This window comes from Sus scrofa, chromosome 1, assembly GCF_054392235.1.
Source record: "Sus scrofa isolate SSC_HxYL_T2T_F1_AM1 chromosome 1, Sscrofa_HxYL_maternal_Yorkshire_Landrace_v2.0, whole genome shotgun sequence".
Lineage (NCBI taxonomy): Eukaryota > Metazoa > Chordata > Mammalia > Artiodactyla > Suidae > Sus > Sus scrofa.
The window spans coordinates 234,789,624-234,804,714 of record NC_139383.1 but is presented as its reverse complement, the minus strand read 5'-3'; the positions used below and the strand labels follow the sequence as shown (position 1 = coordinate 234,804,714).

The following is a 15,091-nucleotide window of genomic DNA, read 5'->3' as shown; positions in this document are numbered from 1 at the left end:
ACCTATTTATATATAGCAGTGTGTATATGTTAATCCTAAACTCCTAATTTATCACTACCCCCTTCCCCCTTTGGTAACCATAATTTGCTTTTTGTGTCTGTGGGTCTATTATTTTGTATGTAAGTTCATTTGTATCTTTTTTTTTAGATTACACATACAAATAATATCATATGATATTTGTCTTTGGCTTACTTCACTTAGTATGATAATCTCTAGGTCCATCCATTTTGCTGCAAGTGGAAGTCTTTTATTCTTTTTTATGGCTGAATGATATTCCATTGCATAAATATGCCACATCTTCTTTATCTATTTATCTGACAGTGAATATCTAGGTTTTAGATGCACTTATAAATTCCTAATTAAGGAAAGAATGAGAAATCCTTTTGCAGAAGAGAATCCTTTTACAAAAATATGACCTATGTCACTGTTCTGTAAGTATTCATTTTTTACATCATGACTGTTTCAAATTCCTATTTATGACTATCAGGAAGGGGTGGCAATAAAGATGGGATCATTGAAATGAATGGAGCTGGTAGGGTGGAGTGACTGGAGCCCAATTTAGAACCAATCTTTGCTGTTCCAAAGGAAATGAAGAACATTAATTTCATTTAGAGTCATCAGAAGCTGGCATAAACTAGGAGGTAGTCTTCTAAGGACTCTATCCAAAACAGAAGCTCACTAATGGGACCAAAGGAGAACTCAGGAGACTATATGTGTGTGTTTATATTATGTAAATATGTACATGTTTTTTCCTTTGAGGATATAAACTTTGATCCAACCTTATTTATCCAGTAACTAAAACAAAGGCTAGCAGAGAATTGGAATTCAATAAAAATCTGCTGAGTAAATGAAAACAATGAGAGATCCAGGTGTCTTCTCTAAAGACTAACCCTAGAGGCAGTGAAATAAAGACATCAAGAATTTCAGCAAAGGAGTTCCCCTTGTGGCTCAGTAATGAACCCAACTTGTAGGGTTCAATCCCTGGCCTTGCTCACTGGGTTAAGGATCCAGCGTTGCCGTGAGCTGTGGTGTAGGTTGCAGATGTGACTTGAATCTGGCATTGCTGTGGCTGTGGCAAAGGCTGGCAGCTGAAGCTCCAATTCAACCCCTGCCTGGGAACTTCCGTATGCTACAGGTGCAGGCCTAAACACACACACACACACACACACACACACACACACACACACACACACAAAGAATTTCAGCAAGGAAGGGGAGGTAGGGCAGGTGAAACGGATGAAGGTGGTTAAAAGGTACAGACTTCCAGTTATAAGATAAATAAGTTCTCTGGAGGTAGTATAGCATGGTGACTATGAAAAACAATATTGTATTTTATATTTGAAAGTTGCTAGGAGACTAGATCTTAAAAACACTCATCAGGGAGTTCCCATTGTGGTGCAATGGGTTAAGAATCCAACTGCAATGGCTCAGGTTGCTGCAGGGGCACAGGTTGGATCCCGGCCTAGTGAAGTGGATTAAATGACCCAGCATTGCAGATGCAACTTGAATTCAATCCCTGACCAGGGAACATCCATATGCTGCAGGTGCAGCCATTAAAAAAAAAAAAAATTCTCATCACAAGAAAAACATTTGTAACTATGTGAGGTGATAGATGTTAACGAAATTTATAGTGGTAATTATTTTGCAATATACACATATACCAAGTTATTATATTGTACACCTAAAACTAATGCAATATTATTTGTCAGTTCTATCTCCATAAAGCTATGGGAATATGTTTTTAATAAACAAAACTCCAAGCCCAAATTGATTAACTGACAATAATTACAATAGTAATAATAATAATAGAAGCTGATATGTGAATTTTAGGTAATGTTCTACCTTAGCCCTAATCATAGGGGACTAGAGAATATTCTGGCTTCCTTCATTAATGCACTGTGAGTTGTTTTGTGATAAAGAAAGCCATTGCCTACTTCCCTTTTTGTTGTAGGTATGATGAGTTCAATAAAATTTTCTAAATTTCTATGAATTAAAAAGAAAAATTCAGCTCTGTACCTGGGTTTGAATCTCATCTCCAAACCTTCTAGCAATATCACCTTGGACAAGTTTCTGTGCCTCGGTTTCCTCATCTGTAAAATAAGGATAATGGCACTTCTGAGCTTATGAGAATTCAAAACATTAACACTTTAGAGTGTCTCACACAAGCTAAGCGTGAAAGAAGTATTGGTTATCATTGTCTTTCTTACTTACTACACATAAACCAAGAAACAGAATCCCATCTTCTCACAAAGGACTCTTTCACTCAGCTGGTTTTTGTCTTACAAGCCAAATCCAAATTTCTCCAGCTAAAGTTAATCCATTTTTCCTGATTCCTTTTATCTTTCTCCTCAGAGCCCACTTAAAGTTATTTTTACCAAGAGGAGATAGTTATCATTCAGGGCAAGAAAATGGAGCAAAGAATAAATTATCCAAAGACCTCATATACTATTTATGTGTGTGTTTCAAGCCTTTAATTTTTTTTTTCCTCAATGAAGCAGCCACATTCCTAAGAGAAGCTCTTCAGGGTAGATGGTGTCTCTTCTCTGGAAGACAACTGAAGGTGTATCCTAGCAACCAAGTCACATGGCAGGGCCTTTCAGCTACTTTCCTTCCACCTTTGTGGTTTTCATGTAGTAGAGAATCTGGTCTTTCAACAAATGGATAGATGGGATTTCATTGGCTGCACTGCATTTAATGCAACACTTACAAATAAAGTAAACTGATAGACATGAATAGAATCCCTGGGAAGATTATTTAATCCAGACAAGATTCTTTAGATAAGACTTGGAAAGGTCCAAAGACCCCAGCAAGAAGAAATGTTCCTCAACTAATATAGGGACATGTTCATTATTCTATATAATATATGGACTATTCTATATCACAGAATCATGGCACTACTAAGACATTGCAAGATCAGCACTTCCTGACCTACCCCCCCACTGCCCAGTCCCTCAAGCAGGATCATGCTTAACTACCCAGGTCAGATGAACCACCTAACATTTTAATTTGGAAACTCTCCCAAGGAGAGTTCACAACCCCATTTACAACCCATCTAAGTGTTTAGTTACCCTCAGGGTATTAAAAAACAAAAGAAAACAAAACTTCCTCTTTACAGTGATGCTGAAGTCCCTAAAGCATTATTCCCTGCAACACTCACCAATTGGTGCCATGACATATCTGAGACAGTTTACCTCAAGTGGGTCCTAACTCCTCTGTAGCTGCCTCATTGTTTAAGCCTCAACCTCTGACATACTCCCCACATTCCTCCATTCTCTCAGTCCCCATTCCCTCTTAATCCTAGCAGATCCAGGCTCCTTACTTTTCCACTCATGAATATCAATGTCTTTACTCAGACTCATTGATTTTACTTTTCTCTTTGAAGACCTCTCCCCTTTGCTAAAACCAACTACTCCCTGCCTGGCTTCTATTCTCCAGGATCTCATCCATCACACACTTCCTCTTTTCATGTACATGTTCTATGCCTCCCTCTCTGGTGGCTCTTTCTCTTCTGCTATAAAGAACATTCAAGGTACCTGTCACCTAAGAAGACCTGGCTCCTCTCCACCAAGACCCTCAAGAAAGCATCTTACTTTTCCCTTCTTAACCACTGAATTCTGAAAGGTAGCCTGCTTTTCTACTAGCATTCCTTATCCTCCACTCACTCTAAATTCTTGACTTACACACTCTTCAAATTCTTGCATTCCATATTCTACCCCAGCCAATTTATTCACACAGCTTTCATTACTCCTGAAGAACTCAAAGAGTCTTCTAACCCCAATGATCAATTTCCTGATCCTGTAGCAGCTTTTGATGCTATTGACTTTATTCTTTTCTTATTGCAACTCTTTTTTACTTTTAGGGAAGGCCTCAATTTAAAGCCTAGTTCTCTAGGTTAGCCCACCTCCCTGAACCACTTTAGCCACTGTTTTATGATCTGCAAACTGGAAAGAAAGATATGCACTGTACAGATTTCTTGCGAGCATTAAATGAGATAATAACTTGTAAAATGCCTAGTGTATACTTGCAATGTACGATGGTAATTACATTTATTTTAATTTTTCCTATTATTCAGAGGTACTGAATATTCTTCCTTTTTGACAACTCCTTTGTCTCCTTCATTAGACTCACTTACTTCTTTACTCTCCTTTCTGTCCAACTTAAAAAGTACTGTGATTTTCAATACCACATCCACATGAATAACCTCCAGATTTACTTCCAACCCTAGCTTCCCTCCCTGCTCCCTTTTCTAATTCACAACTGGTTAGCTCCCTTGGTAGCAAATTAAATCAAATTTATTGTCTTAAAAATAAATATGAATAAATAAAAATAGTCTTTCCCCACAAAACTGATTTCTACCACTTATGTTCATATAGCACCCATCCTTTCAGTTATTTAGGCTCAGAGCCTTCACCAAGTTTTTTCCTCCCTTTGTATGAGCAAATTCTTGCTAATTCTGGGCATTTTTGCCACCATAATATCTTTCATGTCTCTCCATTCTTTTCCCTTCTTGCTCATTATCATTAGGCCCTCAGGAGTTTTGACCCGAATTATTTGCAATGACCTCTTAAGAAATCTTCCTGCTTCCTATTGAGCATATTCCTATCCCTCCTCTAAACTTCAGTTAGAGAAAAAGACTAATGCAAGGATTTGATCAAAACACTCTTCTACTTACAATATCCTTCAGCCCTTCCAATATAGGCAAGGCAACATAAATTTATCATTCTCTTCTTTCCTAGAAAGTTTCAAAAATCAATAGTGAAAGAGGAAGACAACAATAAGCAAACTCCATTTTTGGTAAACTAGGAAAAATTCCAAAATATTTGAATATGCAAGAGGTTTTTAGGAGGAAAGGGTGAAAGCTGAGGAGCGAGAAACCAGCAGTGACTGTCCTCAGAAAACACCAACAAAAAATGTAATTTCTAAATGTGTGGAACCTCCTAAGGTACACAGTTCTCTCCTTTGTCTGGAACAGCATGTGCATTAATGAGAGGGAGCTGGATGGTAGCAGGAAACCATCCTGATCCTGACTTAGTTTGTATAAATAGAGGAAGTGAGCTATGTGCAGAATTATGCAGATAAGCCATGTTTGCAGGAGGGAGTTGGGAAAAAAGCCTTCAACCTGTGAATAATGACTAGCTTGGAATGCTACCCTGGGTCCATTGTAACCCAACTCACTAGATGATAAATAATAAAAAAGGAATTAGCATATACATATAAGAAAAAAAAATAACAAAAGAGCAAAACATATTCACAAAAGATTAATACTCTATAAAAATGTTTCCAGGGAACAGAAGAACATTATGAATAAATATTTTACCATGAACTTTAAAAAGATTAAATCTTAATGAAGTACTTATCTATGAAGAAATACTTCAGGGTTACTATACCAAAATTCAGGTAAGAGTAGATGAGGCAGAAAGAGGAGATTAAATGTGAGTAGTGGAGGGGGGGGATAAAATTATCACAGAATTTCAGAAGACACAGGAAATGGTATAGGATCAAATATGCATTGTAAAAAATTCAGTGCAGGATACAAAGAATAGAAATTAGGAAAATGAACAAAAATTTAATGAAATGAAACAAAGAGTTGGGATTAAAAAGAAGTTTTACATATATAGAAGATAGAAAAGAAAGAGATCCAACATAAGCATAATTGGTGATTCCAGAGGGAAAAAAACAAAATAATTGATCAGAACAAATATTTTAACATATAATTACAAAATTTAAAAATATAATAAGAATTTTTTCTTTAAAATTTTTTTAAAAGTTTGATCTGAGTATTGAAAGGGCCACTTTATGTCAGGAAAAATGGATTCAGAATTCTCAACACCCACACTTAAAATTCTAATCAAGTCGCTGAACTTCAAAGAAAAATGAAACACACTTTGGGACAACAGGAAAAATAATCAAGTGTTTTACGAGGTGATAATTAAACTGGCCTCAGACTTTCTTGCAGTGACATTCAATGCCAGGAGTCAATAAAGGAACAGAGTTTATATTGAGTCAATGTCATTCAACTATAATGACTACTAAAAAACAAAAACAACAAAAAAAGCCATTTTAAAACAGTCTAGAACTCTGGCAACAGTGTTTCCTTAAATTCCTCTTGAAAAAACTACTAAAGAATTCAAAATCACTAATTGTGGACATTGACACTAGAATCTAATAGAACTAAGTTAAAAAAAATTAAATGGGAATTTGAGTAACAAAAAGGAGTGTAAATATTACCATAACAAGGTAGAAATAATACAACAACTAAAAAATTGAGAGAAGGAAAGAAGGACATATGTAAAATTGGTAGGCTTTTTGCCCCATCATATTATCTGTGCCTTTTGCCTACTATAATAAGGAATATATTTTAAGACTGACATTTCAGATATTAGTAATAGAAATATAAGCATACCTAATAGAAGGACTAAAACACTAAAAATATAATCTTATATTCTAAAATCAAATGGTGGAGGAGAAGAAAGGGAGAAAGCATACATGCGTTAAGTTTATCATGATCACAATAGAAAACTAATGAATGCTGACTGGAGAAATGTCACTAAGAATGTCACCCTGGAACAACTGAACCAGAATCAGCATATAAGCAAGATCTTCAGATGAATCATATGCATATTAAAATTTGATAATCCTTCTCTATACCATAGCCCAAGTGTAAATATTCATGCTTTCTCAATTCCATCTCTCTTTTCTTTCTTGATGGCCTGTCTGCCTATAATAGTATTTTCAGTGGCTCTGTATTGGTTTCCTATCGCTACCATAACAAATAACCACAAATTTAGTGGCTTAAAATCACAAAAATTTATTCTCTTATAATCTGGAGGCCACAAGTCTAAAATTAAGGTGTCAGCAAGGTTATATTCCTTCTGAAGGCTTCTGAGATGAATTATGCCCTTGCCTTTTTCAGCTTCCAGAGGCTGCCTGACTTCCTTCACTTGTGGCTCCTTCCTTGCATCAGCCCAACCTGTTGCTTTCACCATTATATTCCACTACTACTTCGATCCTCCTGTTTTAATCGTATAAGAACTTTTGTGATTACATTGCATTGGGCTCACCAGATAATACAGGAGAATCTCCCTAATTAAGTCTTAAAAATCTTAGTTTAATCATGTCTTCAAAATCCCTCTGGCATATAAGGTAATAGCTTTACTGGTTCCTAGGAACAGGACATAGACATCTTTGAGAGATGGAGGGCATCATTCGGCCTGCCAAAATTCCATTTGTTCAAACCTCCATTCCCCAATGTCATCAAATTCTACTTCCTCCTTAAAGCTGTTCTGATTTAACTGGTAGGAAGTGCTTTGGACTTCTTATCTGCACAGTTTTTACAGCACTTACCACTTTGTTCTTTGGTATAGATTTGTATACTTGTCACATTTCTCCCTTTATCCCACCCTACCTCCATTCTTACTATCTTGCAGTTTCTTTGAGGGAAAAATTTGAAGATGTGCCTCCATTCCCATACTCCAGTGAAGGTGCACACACTAATTTCATCAAAGGCTTCTTTATTGCCAAATTTGGTGCACACTTTTGGGTTTATTCATTCATCCAACAAATTGCTATTGAGCACCTATTTTATGACAAGCTGTGTTCTGAACTCTAAGAATACAGCAGTGAATAAAGTAGCCTAAAGCCCTAACTTCTTGAGGTTTACTTTCTGGTGAAGGAAATAATGAACTAATAATAATGCCCAGTAATGAGAAGAGTTGTGAGGAAGGACGACCAGCCTTTTCCACTTGCCCTCTTTGCAGCCTTTGCTTTATTGACCACCCCTTCTTTCTTGAGACTCTACCTGTAGTTTAGGGCACCATGATCCCTAGTTCCCTTCCTATCTTTCTGACTTTCTGTGTGATATCTTTCTAAAGATTTGCTTTGTTTTCATACTTTTTAAGCATTCGTCTTATTCAGTTACCCATCCTCTGCCTTCTTTACACCTTCATGCTAATGTTTCCCAAATCTCTATCTCCAGGGCTGATCACTCCTCTGCCTCAGACCTCAATATCCAGTGGTCTCTGGTCATTCCCACTCAGACATACCACAGGCATTGTAAGCTCAACATATTCAAGCATGAAATATTTTGCCACAAATACTTGTTTTTATCTTGCTTTGCCAATCTCTGTAGGGCTCCCAAGGTAGAGACTAGGGGATCACGATGTTTGGCTTCTCTTTCTCTCTTGCTCCCCACTTTAAATCTCTCACTCAAGGCTATCAATTTGCCTTCTAAATATCCCTCTATCCAAGCTGCTCCTTCAGGCCCTCATTACCCCTTTCCTAGAATTTTGCAAAATTTCTCTAACTGCTTCTCTTCCCTCCAGGGCAATGCTCTTCCAGTCCATCCTTCACACTGCTGCCAAAGTGACTTTCCTAAGACATAAGTCTGGCTGCATTGTTTTTTGAGACAACGTCTTCCAGTAGTTTCTCCATGACTTCAGTATAAAACAAAATTCCTCAAAACAAACAAACAAAGAAACAAACAAACAAAATTCCTCCACCTCACTTACAAATCTTTCTATTCTCTCTGTTTCTAACTCATGCTATACCCAAAGCATTGAATCTTCAATGTCTTCCCATGAAATTTCCAAATTCACTGAGCTATTTAACTGCCCAATCTATGAGGTTATCTAATGGTTCCATGTCCCCCTTGGATTCAAGAGGGCAGCCTGGCCAGCACATCACTCTAGCTGACTGGCACCATACTTTTATCCTGGAATCACGTGAAATGCGTTGCCAGAACGGTGCTGCCGCATTGATTTTGGAATGACTCAATATTTTTATACAGACACAGGTCCTGCATATCCTGGAAATGACACTGCTCCTTCATAGCACTTACACATTGTGAAAGTATACTGTTTATTTGTTTGTTTTTCATTTATTTTCTGAGTGCTATCCTCCACTAGTAGAAGTAAGTGGTAAGCTATGCAAAAAGAGTGACCTTAGCTATCTTTTTCACCATCAGACATTCTGTGCTAAAACAGTTCCTGGTACCGAAGGTATTCCATAATTATCTGTTGAGCAGATGAATGATTGCATGAAAGAGTGTATTTAATTACAGACCTCTTTCCTCCTCTAGAATGTAAGCTTTTAAGACAAAGGATTTTTGTCGTATTCACCTTGGTCCTCACCTCATAGTTCCTGCCATAGGAAGAGAAGGCATGCGATCAACATCTTGGTTTTTTTGGTTTTGTTGTTTTTTAATTTTTTAATTAAAGTATGGTTGATTTGTAGTGTGTAAATTTCTAATACCTTTGAATGCACAAATTAAAGAATAAACAGATGAATAAGTGAATTAATGACCGTGTATTATCTAGACTTGAGGTTCTTAATCGTGTCTTCATGATTCTAATGTCTAGATAAGTTTACCAACCACTAGCTCTATTTTTTTTTTTTTTTGTCTTTTTGCTTTTTCTTGAGTGGTTCCTGTGGCATATGGGTTCCCAGGCTAGGGGTCCAATCAGAGCTGTAGCCACCGGCCTACACCAGAGCCACAGCAACGCGGGATCCAAGCCGAGTCTGTGACCCACACCACGGCTCACGGCAACAGCAGATCCTTAACCCACTGAGCAAGGCCAGAGATGAAACTCGCAACCTCATGGTTCCTAGTCAGATTCATTAACCATTGCGCCATGACGGGAACTCCCCCAACCACTAGTTCTTTAAAACACTTTTTAAAACTTTTTAAAACTACCCAGGACCAGTTAAATCAGAATCTCTGGGGATGCATCCAAGGCATGAGTACATTTCAAGCTCTCGAGGCACTTTCAGTGCGCAACCACACTTGAGAATAGGGTGACCAGCCATCCAGGTTTGTGCAGAACTGAGGGGTCTCCCAAGATGCAGGAATTTCAATGCTAGCACTGTAACTGTAGCAGGCAAAATGGGATGGTTTGTCACCCTAGTTGAGAACCACTGATGCAAACTGTCACCCAGGACCATCCTTGAGTGATGTATTTTCAGTTTTTGAAAAGTCAAGTCTCATTGGTTTCATGCTTTCCTTTGACACTTATCTAATTACATTCAGGCAGCTCATGTTGACCTCAATGACTGCTTGCAGCTATGTGTTCTTGTTCAGATTTGTATGGCTACTATTGACTTGGGTGACATACAGATTTGTAGCATAAAAATGGCAAAGGAAATGATTAAACCATTACAGCAGGTCAGCAAAGACCAATAGAGCAGTTAAGAAAGCACAGGAAAGCATAAAGTGTTGCCTTTCCAAATAGAACTCCAATGAGCCTTCACTTTTTATTCTTCAAAATGATGACAGTACATTTTGACACATTCCCATTTATCACTTATTTATGCCAGTAACCCTGGTATGAATTTGCAGTCCCTGTTGTTATCTGAGGAGATAGAAATATTTTTCTTAATGGAAAAATCCCTATGCACACTGAATTAATATTCATCATTCCAAACCCTAATTAGTTTACTTACAAGTACGTGATTTATACAGAAGCCATCACTGTCTGGACACCAGAATCAGAAATGCCCTTTGACCTATGAAGGGAACAGAGCATCACAGCTCACTGCAGCTCTCTAGAGACTCATTATTCAAAGTGTCATCCTAGATCATCAGCATCAGTATCACCTGGGAGCTGGTTAGAACTAGAGAAACTCAGGCCCCACCCAAGATCTAGTGAATCAGAATCTCTGGAGGTGAGGCCCAAGAATCTGTGTTTTAAAAAGCTCTCCAGGGAGTTCCCGTCATGGCTCAGGGGTTAAAAAAAACTGACTGGTATCCATGAGGACGCGGGTTCGATCCCTGACCTCGATCGGTGGCTTAAGGATCCGGCATTGCCATGAGCTGTGGTATAGATTGCAGACACAGCTCAGATCCAGTGTTGCTGTGGCTGTGGTGTAGGGCGGCAGCTGTAGCTCTGATTCAACCCCTAGCCTGGGAACCTCCATATGTCATGAGTGAGGGCCTAAAAAGACAAAAAAATCGCTCCCCAGGTTATTCTTACGAATGCTCAAATTTGACAAGGGCTCATCTGGAACACACCTTACTTGCCTGATTCTTCACATCATTATCTCAAAGCCCAGATGAAAGAGGTAAAAGGGGAAGCAGGGAAAAGAAGCATGTAGCCCAGTGATCCCCAAACTCTGCTGCACATTTAAAACCCCTGGAGATCTTTAAAACTATCAGCACCTGCCTTACCATCCCAGGCACTGTGATTTTTTTTTTGGTTTGAGGTATGACCTGGGCAGAGGAATGGTTCGAAATCTTCCCAGGTGACTTGGAATTTTGGAATCACTGATATAGCAGCCCTATCCCCAGCTCCTTGCTTTGGCCTCCACTTCTGGAGAAGCCAGAATGGGCAGCGTCTGCATTTTCTATCCCTGCTTCCTTCACAGACATCAGAACTAGCAGTGACAAAATGATGGGAAAACTCACTGGGTCTGAATCGCACCTCTGGCAAAATGAATGCTTATTCTGTTTGCTCTCTGTTAGTGACTGTTTGATCTTTAACTTCTCTGGGCCTTAGTATCCTCATCTGTCAAACGGAGACAGTTAAGACCCAATTCCAGGATTATCTGGAACATTGCATCTGGTAACATGTGGATTTGCCTACTACTTTGTCATTCAAAAAGCCTGAACCAGTAAAGAGCTTTGGCTCTTTACCTTGCTCCTTTGACGATGGAACATCTAGCAGCATGAAGTTGGGCAAATGTTTAGCAATGTGTCTTACTCAGCACAGCCACGATATTGATGAATTAAAATAACCCGCTTACATGTGAATTCATTTATTTGATCTCATTTCAGTCTCACATCTCAGCTGGGTAAACAAGATAACTTACTGTCCCCATTTTACAGATTATAAAATAATGGCTTAGATGGGTCCAGGGTCACACAGAAGCAAAGTGGCAGGCTCAGATCCTCTGACTGTAGCTCAATGCCCTCTCCACCTGCCATCCTCAGCCCCACATCCTGCTGCTTGGCAGGTGGCATGTATGGACAGGATGCAGTGACCTAAACCAGCTGTCCCAGTAAGCCATCTCTGTGATGATGGAACTGTTCAGCATCTGCACTCTCCAGTTCAAAGGCCACCAGCCCCGTGTGGTCATTGAGCACTTGAAATGTGACTAGTACAGGTGAAGAAGTAAAGTTTTGTTTTTATTTAGTTTTCATTAATTTAGCTTTAAATAACCACAGGTGGAGAGTGCAGATCTAGTGACAGAGTCTGGAAAATAGTGGGAAACTGAGAAATTGTGCTGTGATAAGATACTTGTTTGCTTTTCTCTTAAAAGGTGCTCTTAACTCTTTTCCAGTGTAGTGCTAAAGCTGGCTCCCTAGTTGAAGGGGGCACCATCACTATGCAATATACAATTTAAATGATGCTTTGAAGCCAGTGATTGGCCAGCAGAAACAAAATAAAATGTGTTATAGAGCAGCTCTTCTCAAATTTCACGGTACACATGAGTCACCTGGGATCTTGTTGAAATAGAATCTGATTTAATAGGTTGGGGGTGGAGCCTGAGGTTCTGCATTTCTAGCAAGCACCCAGGTGATGCTGCTTCTGCTGCCGCATGGACCATGCTTGGACTAGCAAAGCTGCAGAGCAGTGGTCCTCACCCGGCTGATCCTGTCTCCCTTTCCCCTGGAGTCATTTGGCAACATCTGGAGATATTTTTGATTATCATGACTTGGTGGGGCAGTTACTGTTGGCATCTACTGAGTTGAGTCCAGAGATGCTGCAAAATATTCTACAGAGTATTGGACATGATAATTATCCAAGTTTGTGAGGCCCTGCTGTGTGGCCGAGTGTACTCTCCATGAAGAGGGGGGTGGATGAGAAAAAACAATGGAGTGGGTCTTCTTGGAATAATAACTGATTACTGTTTTCTGTCTCCCATTCTTCTCTCCCACTTGTCTACACACAGGAGCCAATGCCTCAGCCCCAGACCAGCTGAGCTTAGCTTTAGCCTGGAACAGAGTCGACATCGCTCGCAGCCAGATCTTTATTTATGGGCAACAGTGGCCGGTAGAGTATAATGTTGATACCCCCTGAAAAGCCCACTTCCTTGGGCAAGGGTATTTATTCAAGGAATCTCTGAGAGTGGCTCTGGAAAGCGCTGCTTTTTCTTTAGGGGAGAAATTTTCCTTTGTAGCTGTCCTCATACGCAGCTCCCTTTCTTATGTTTAGGAAAACACTGTCACCTGGTGGAAGGTATGACAAAGCACAACTCCAAATATTCCGAACATTTTCATCTCTTTAAGTGGCCTTTGATAGCAATTTTTAGCACCAACTGATGCCATTTCTTTTACATGCCGGAAAATATATGTAAGACAAAATTGTATTAATTAAGCTTAAGGAAAGAGTGGAATTAGCAGCTTGCTTCTGGTTGTCTTGGATGTTGCTGCTTCCACGTGGCGGCACCCCATGCTGGTGCGTGCCTGGGTTGCACCTCAGGATGCAGAATTAGCAGGCTTCCACGTGCAGGTGCCATCTGGTCCTGGAGGCTGAGCACAGGTCCTCCCTGTTCCCAGGAACAACAGAGGCAACCAAAGCTTTATATAACTGTTCTTGGTTTGTTTCCCTCAACTGGCTCTACCAAAAATAAAAACTTGGAAAAATGACCATTGGTTGGTGTATGCATGTATCCCCAGGAGGCAGCCAGCAGCCTGGAATTTGATTTCTGTGTCTGTAATCACTGAAGGACAACACCTTCATGTGCAAGTCTTTTTTAACCCTTCCTCTCCCTCAGTTAGCTTCTGCCTACGATTGAGCTCCAGGCTTCATTTAGTACAAATGGATTGCAAGAGTGGATAGATTTATCGAGGAGTCCGGTACTAGGAAATTTTCATGAAAGAAATTAAAGAAAACCCTAGTAAACCGACCAAGTGACCTAAATAGTTACTGGGTCTCCATGTAGAAATGGGCAAGGCAGAGGCAATGTAGTATCACTTAACTGGAATAAAAAAGAAAAGCCTAATTTCTGGTCTGTTTACTAGGATCCCTCTTCTCAAAACGCAGCCAGGGGTCTAATTCAGAGCCTAAGGAAGATGAAAATGAAGTACCCACTTTGACACTTTAATGGTTTTATAGAAGTTTGCTCAGAGAGTTGGGAGAGGAAAAGCCTTGTAAACCCATGCACCTTCTCCAAATCCAGAACAAAATAGAGATTTGAGTAATAAATAACTTTGGAACTAGAAATCCTTCTGTTCTCTTTGCAAAGACAGGCCTCACCACACAGGAGAGATTATGGCTGTCCCAAAAATGGAGTTGGGAAACTCTTGCTAGCATGTTCTTGGATGTGCTGAAGGTTTACCAAATGTCAAAGACATCCATTTCTAAATTCTTCAGGTGAGCACCAGAGAACTGCACCCCTAGACCCTGGGGCAGACTAACTCAGTGACTTGATTTTCAGGTGGGGTCTCTGGAGCAAGCCATGTTGGATGCCCTAGTTCTGGACAGAGTGGATTTTGTGAAATTACTCATAGAGAATGGAGTAAGCATGCACCGTTTTCTCACCATCTCCAGACTAGAGGAATTGTACAATACGGTAGGACCAAGCTAAGGCACTTTTTATTTTCTCTACATTCTTTTTGTTTTACCTTCTCCTGCCCCTCCACATGTCTGTGAGTCCCTGCCCTCCCTCCAAATGCATGGATCATTTTCCACAAATGCTCCCTTAGACCTGTGTAGACAAACTCCAAGTCACCAGGCTTCCACTTGTTTTAACTGCTCAGTTGTCAGCATCTAAAGAGGCAGAAGTGATCACTGAAAGGTAATATCCTCAGGTCCTTACACAAAACCACAAGACTCTGGAAATTAGAACACGCTTTATTCTATAAGCCCAGAGGGTGTTTGAGGCAATCAACAGAGAAGGATTGATTTAATTCCAAGCATCAAAGGAGGTCGATTAACTCTCCTGTACCATCTTGTTATCCTCAGAGCTATGAGGTTCATTCATTTTTCCACTATAAGGGAATAATATGCAAAATACCTCTTGTTTGGAGTTACCCAGAAATATTTTTTACTTTGTTTTGTAATGATTTGGTAATTTCTTCACTAGGGATACCAAGACGTAATTTAAAGACAAGCTACTATTAATGAAGTTTTGGAGAGTACTTAGTGAGTTAAGT

The 15,091-nt window shown here is 39.5% G+C and overlaps 1 protein-coding gene across 37 annotated transcripts in view; it reads left to right on the top strand.

Moving 5' to 3' along the window:
* Nucleotides 1–15,091, top strand: part of TRPM3 (transient receptor potential cation channel subfamily M member 3) — an 845,347-nt gene that overhangs the window by 730,794 nt on the left and 99,462 nt on the right. For all 37 annotated transcript variants that reach the window (XR_014822585.1, XR_014822584.1, XM_084987411.1 and 34 more), the window contains 2 exons: nucleotides 12,886–12,986; nucleotides 14,374–14,508. Coding sequence is in view for 35 of the 37 variants with exons in the window: in XM_084987411.1 (XP_084843537.1) it covers nucleotides 12,886–12,986; nucleotides 14,374–14,508 (236 nt within the window). In the remaining 2 variants the exon portion in view is untranslated. The remainder of the gene's footprint in view (nucleotides 1–12,885; nucleotides 12,987–14,373; nucleotides 14,509–15,091) is intronic.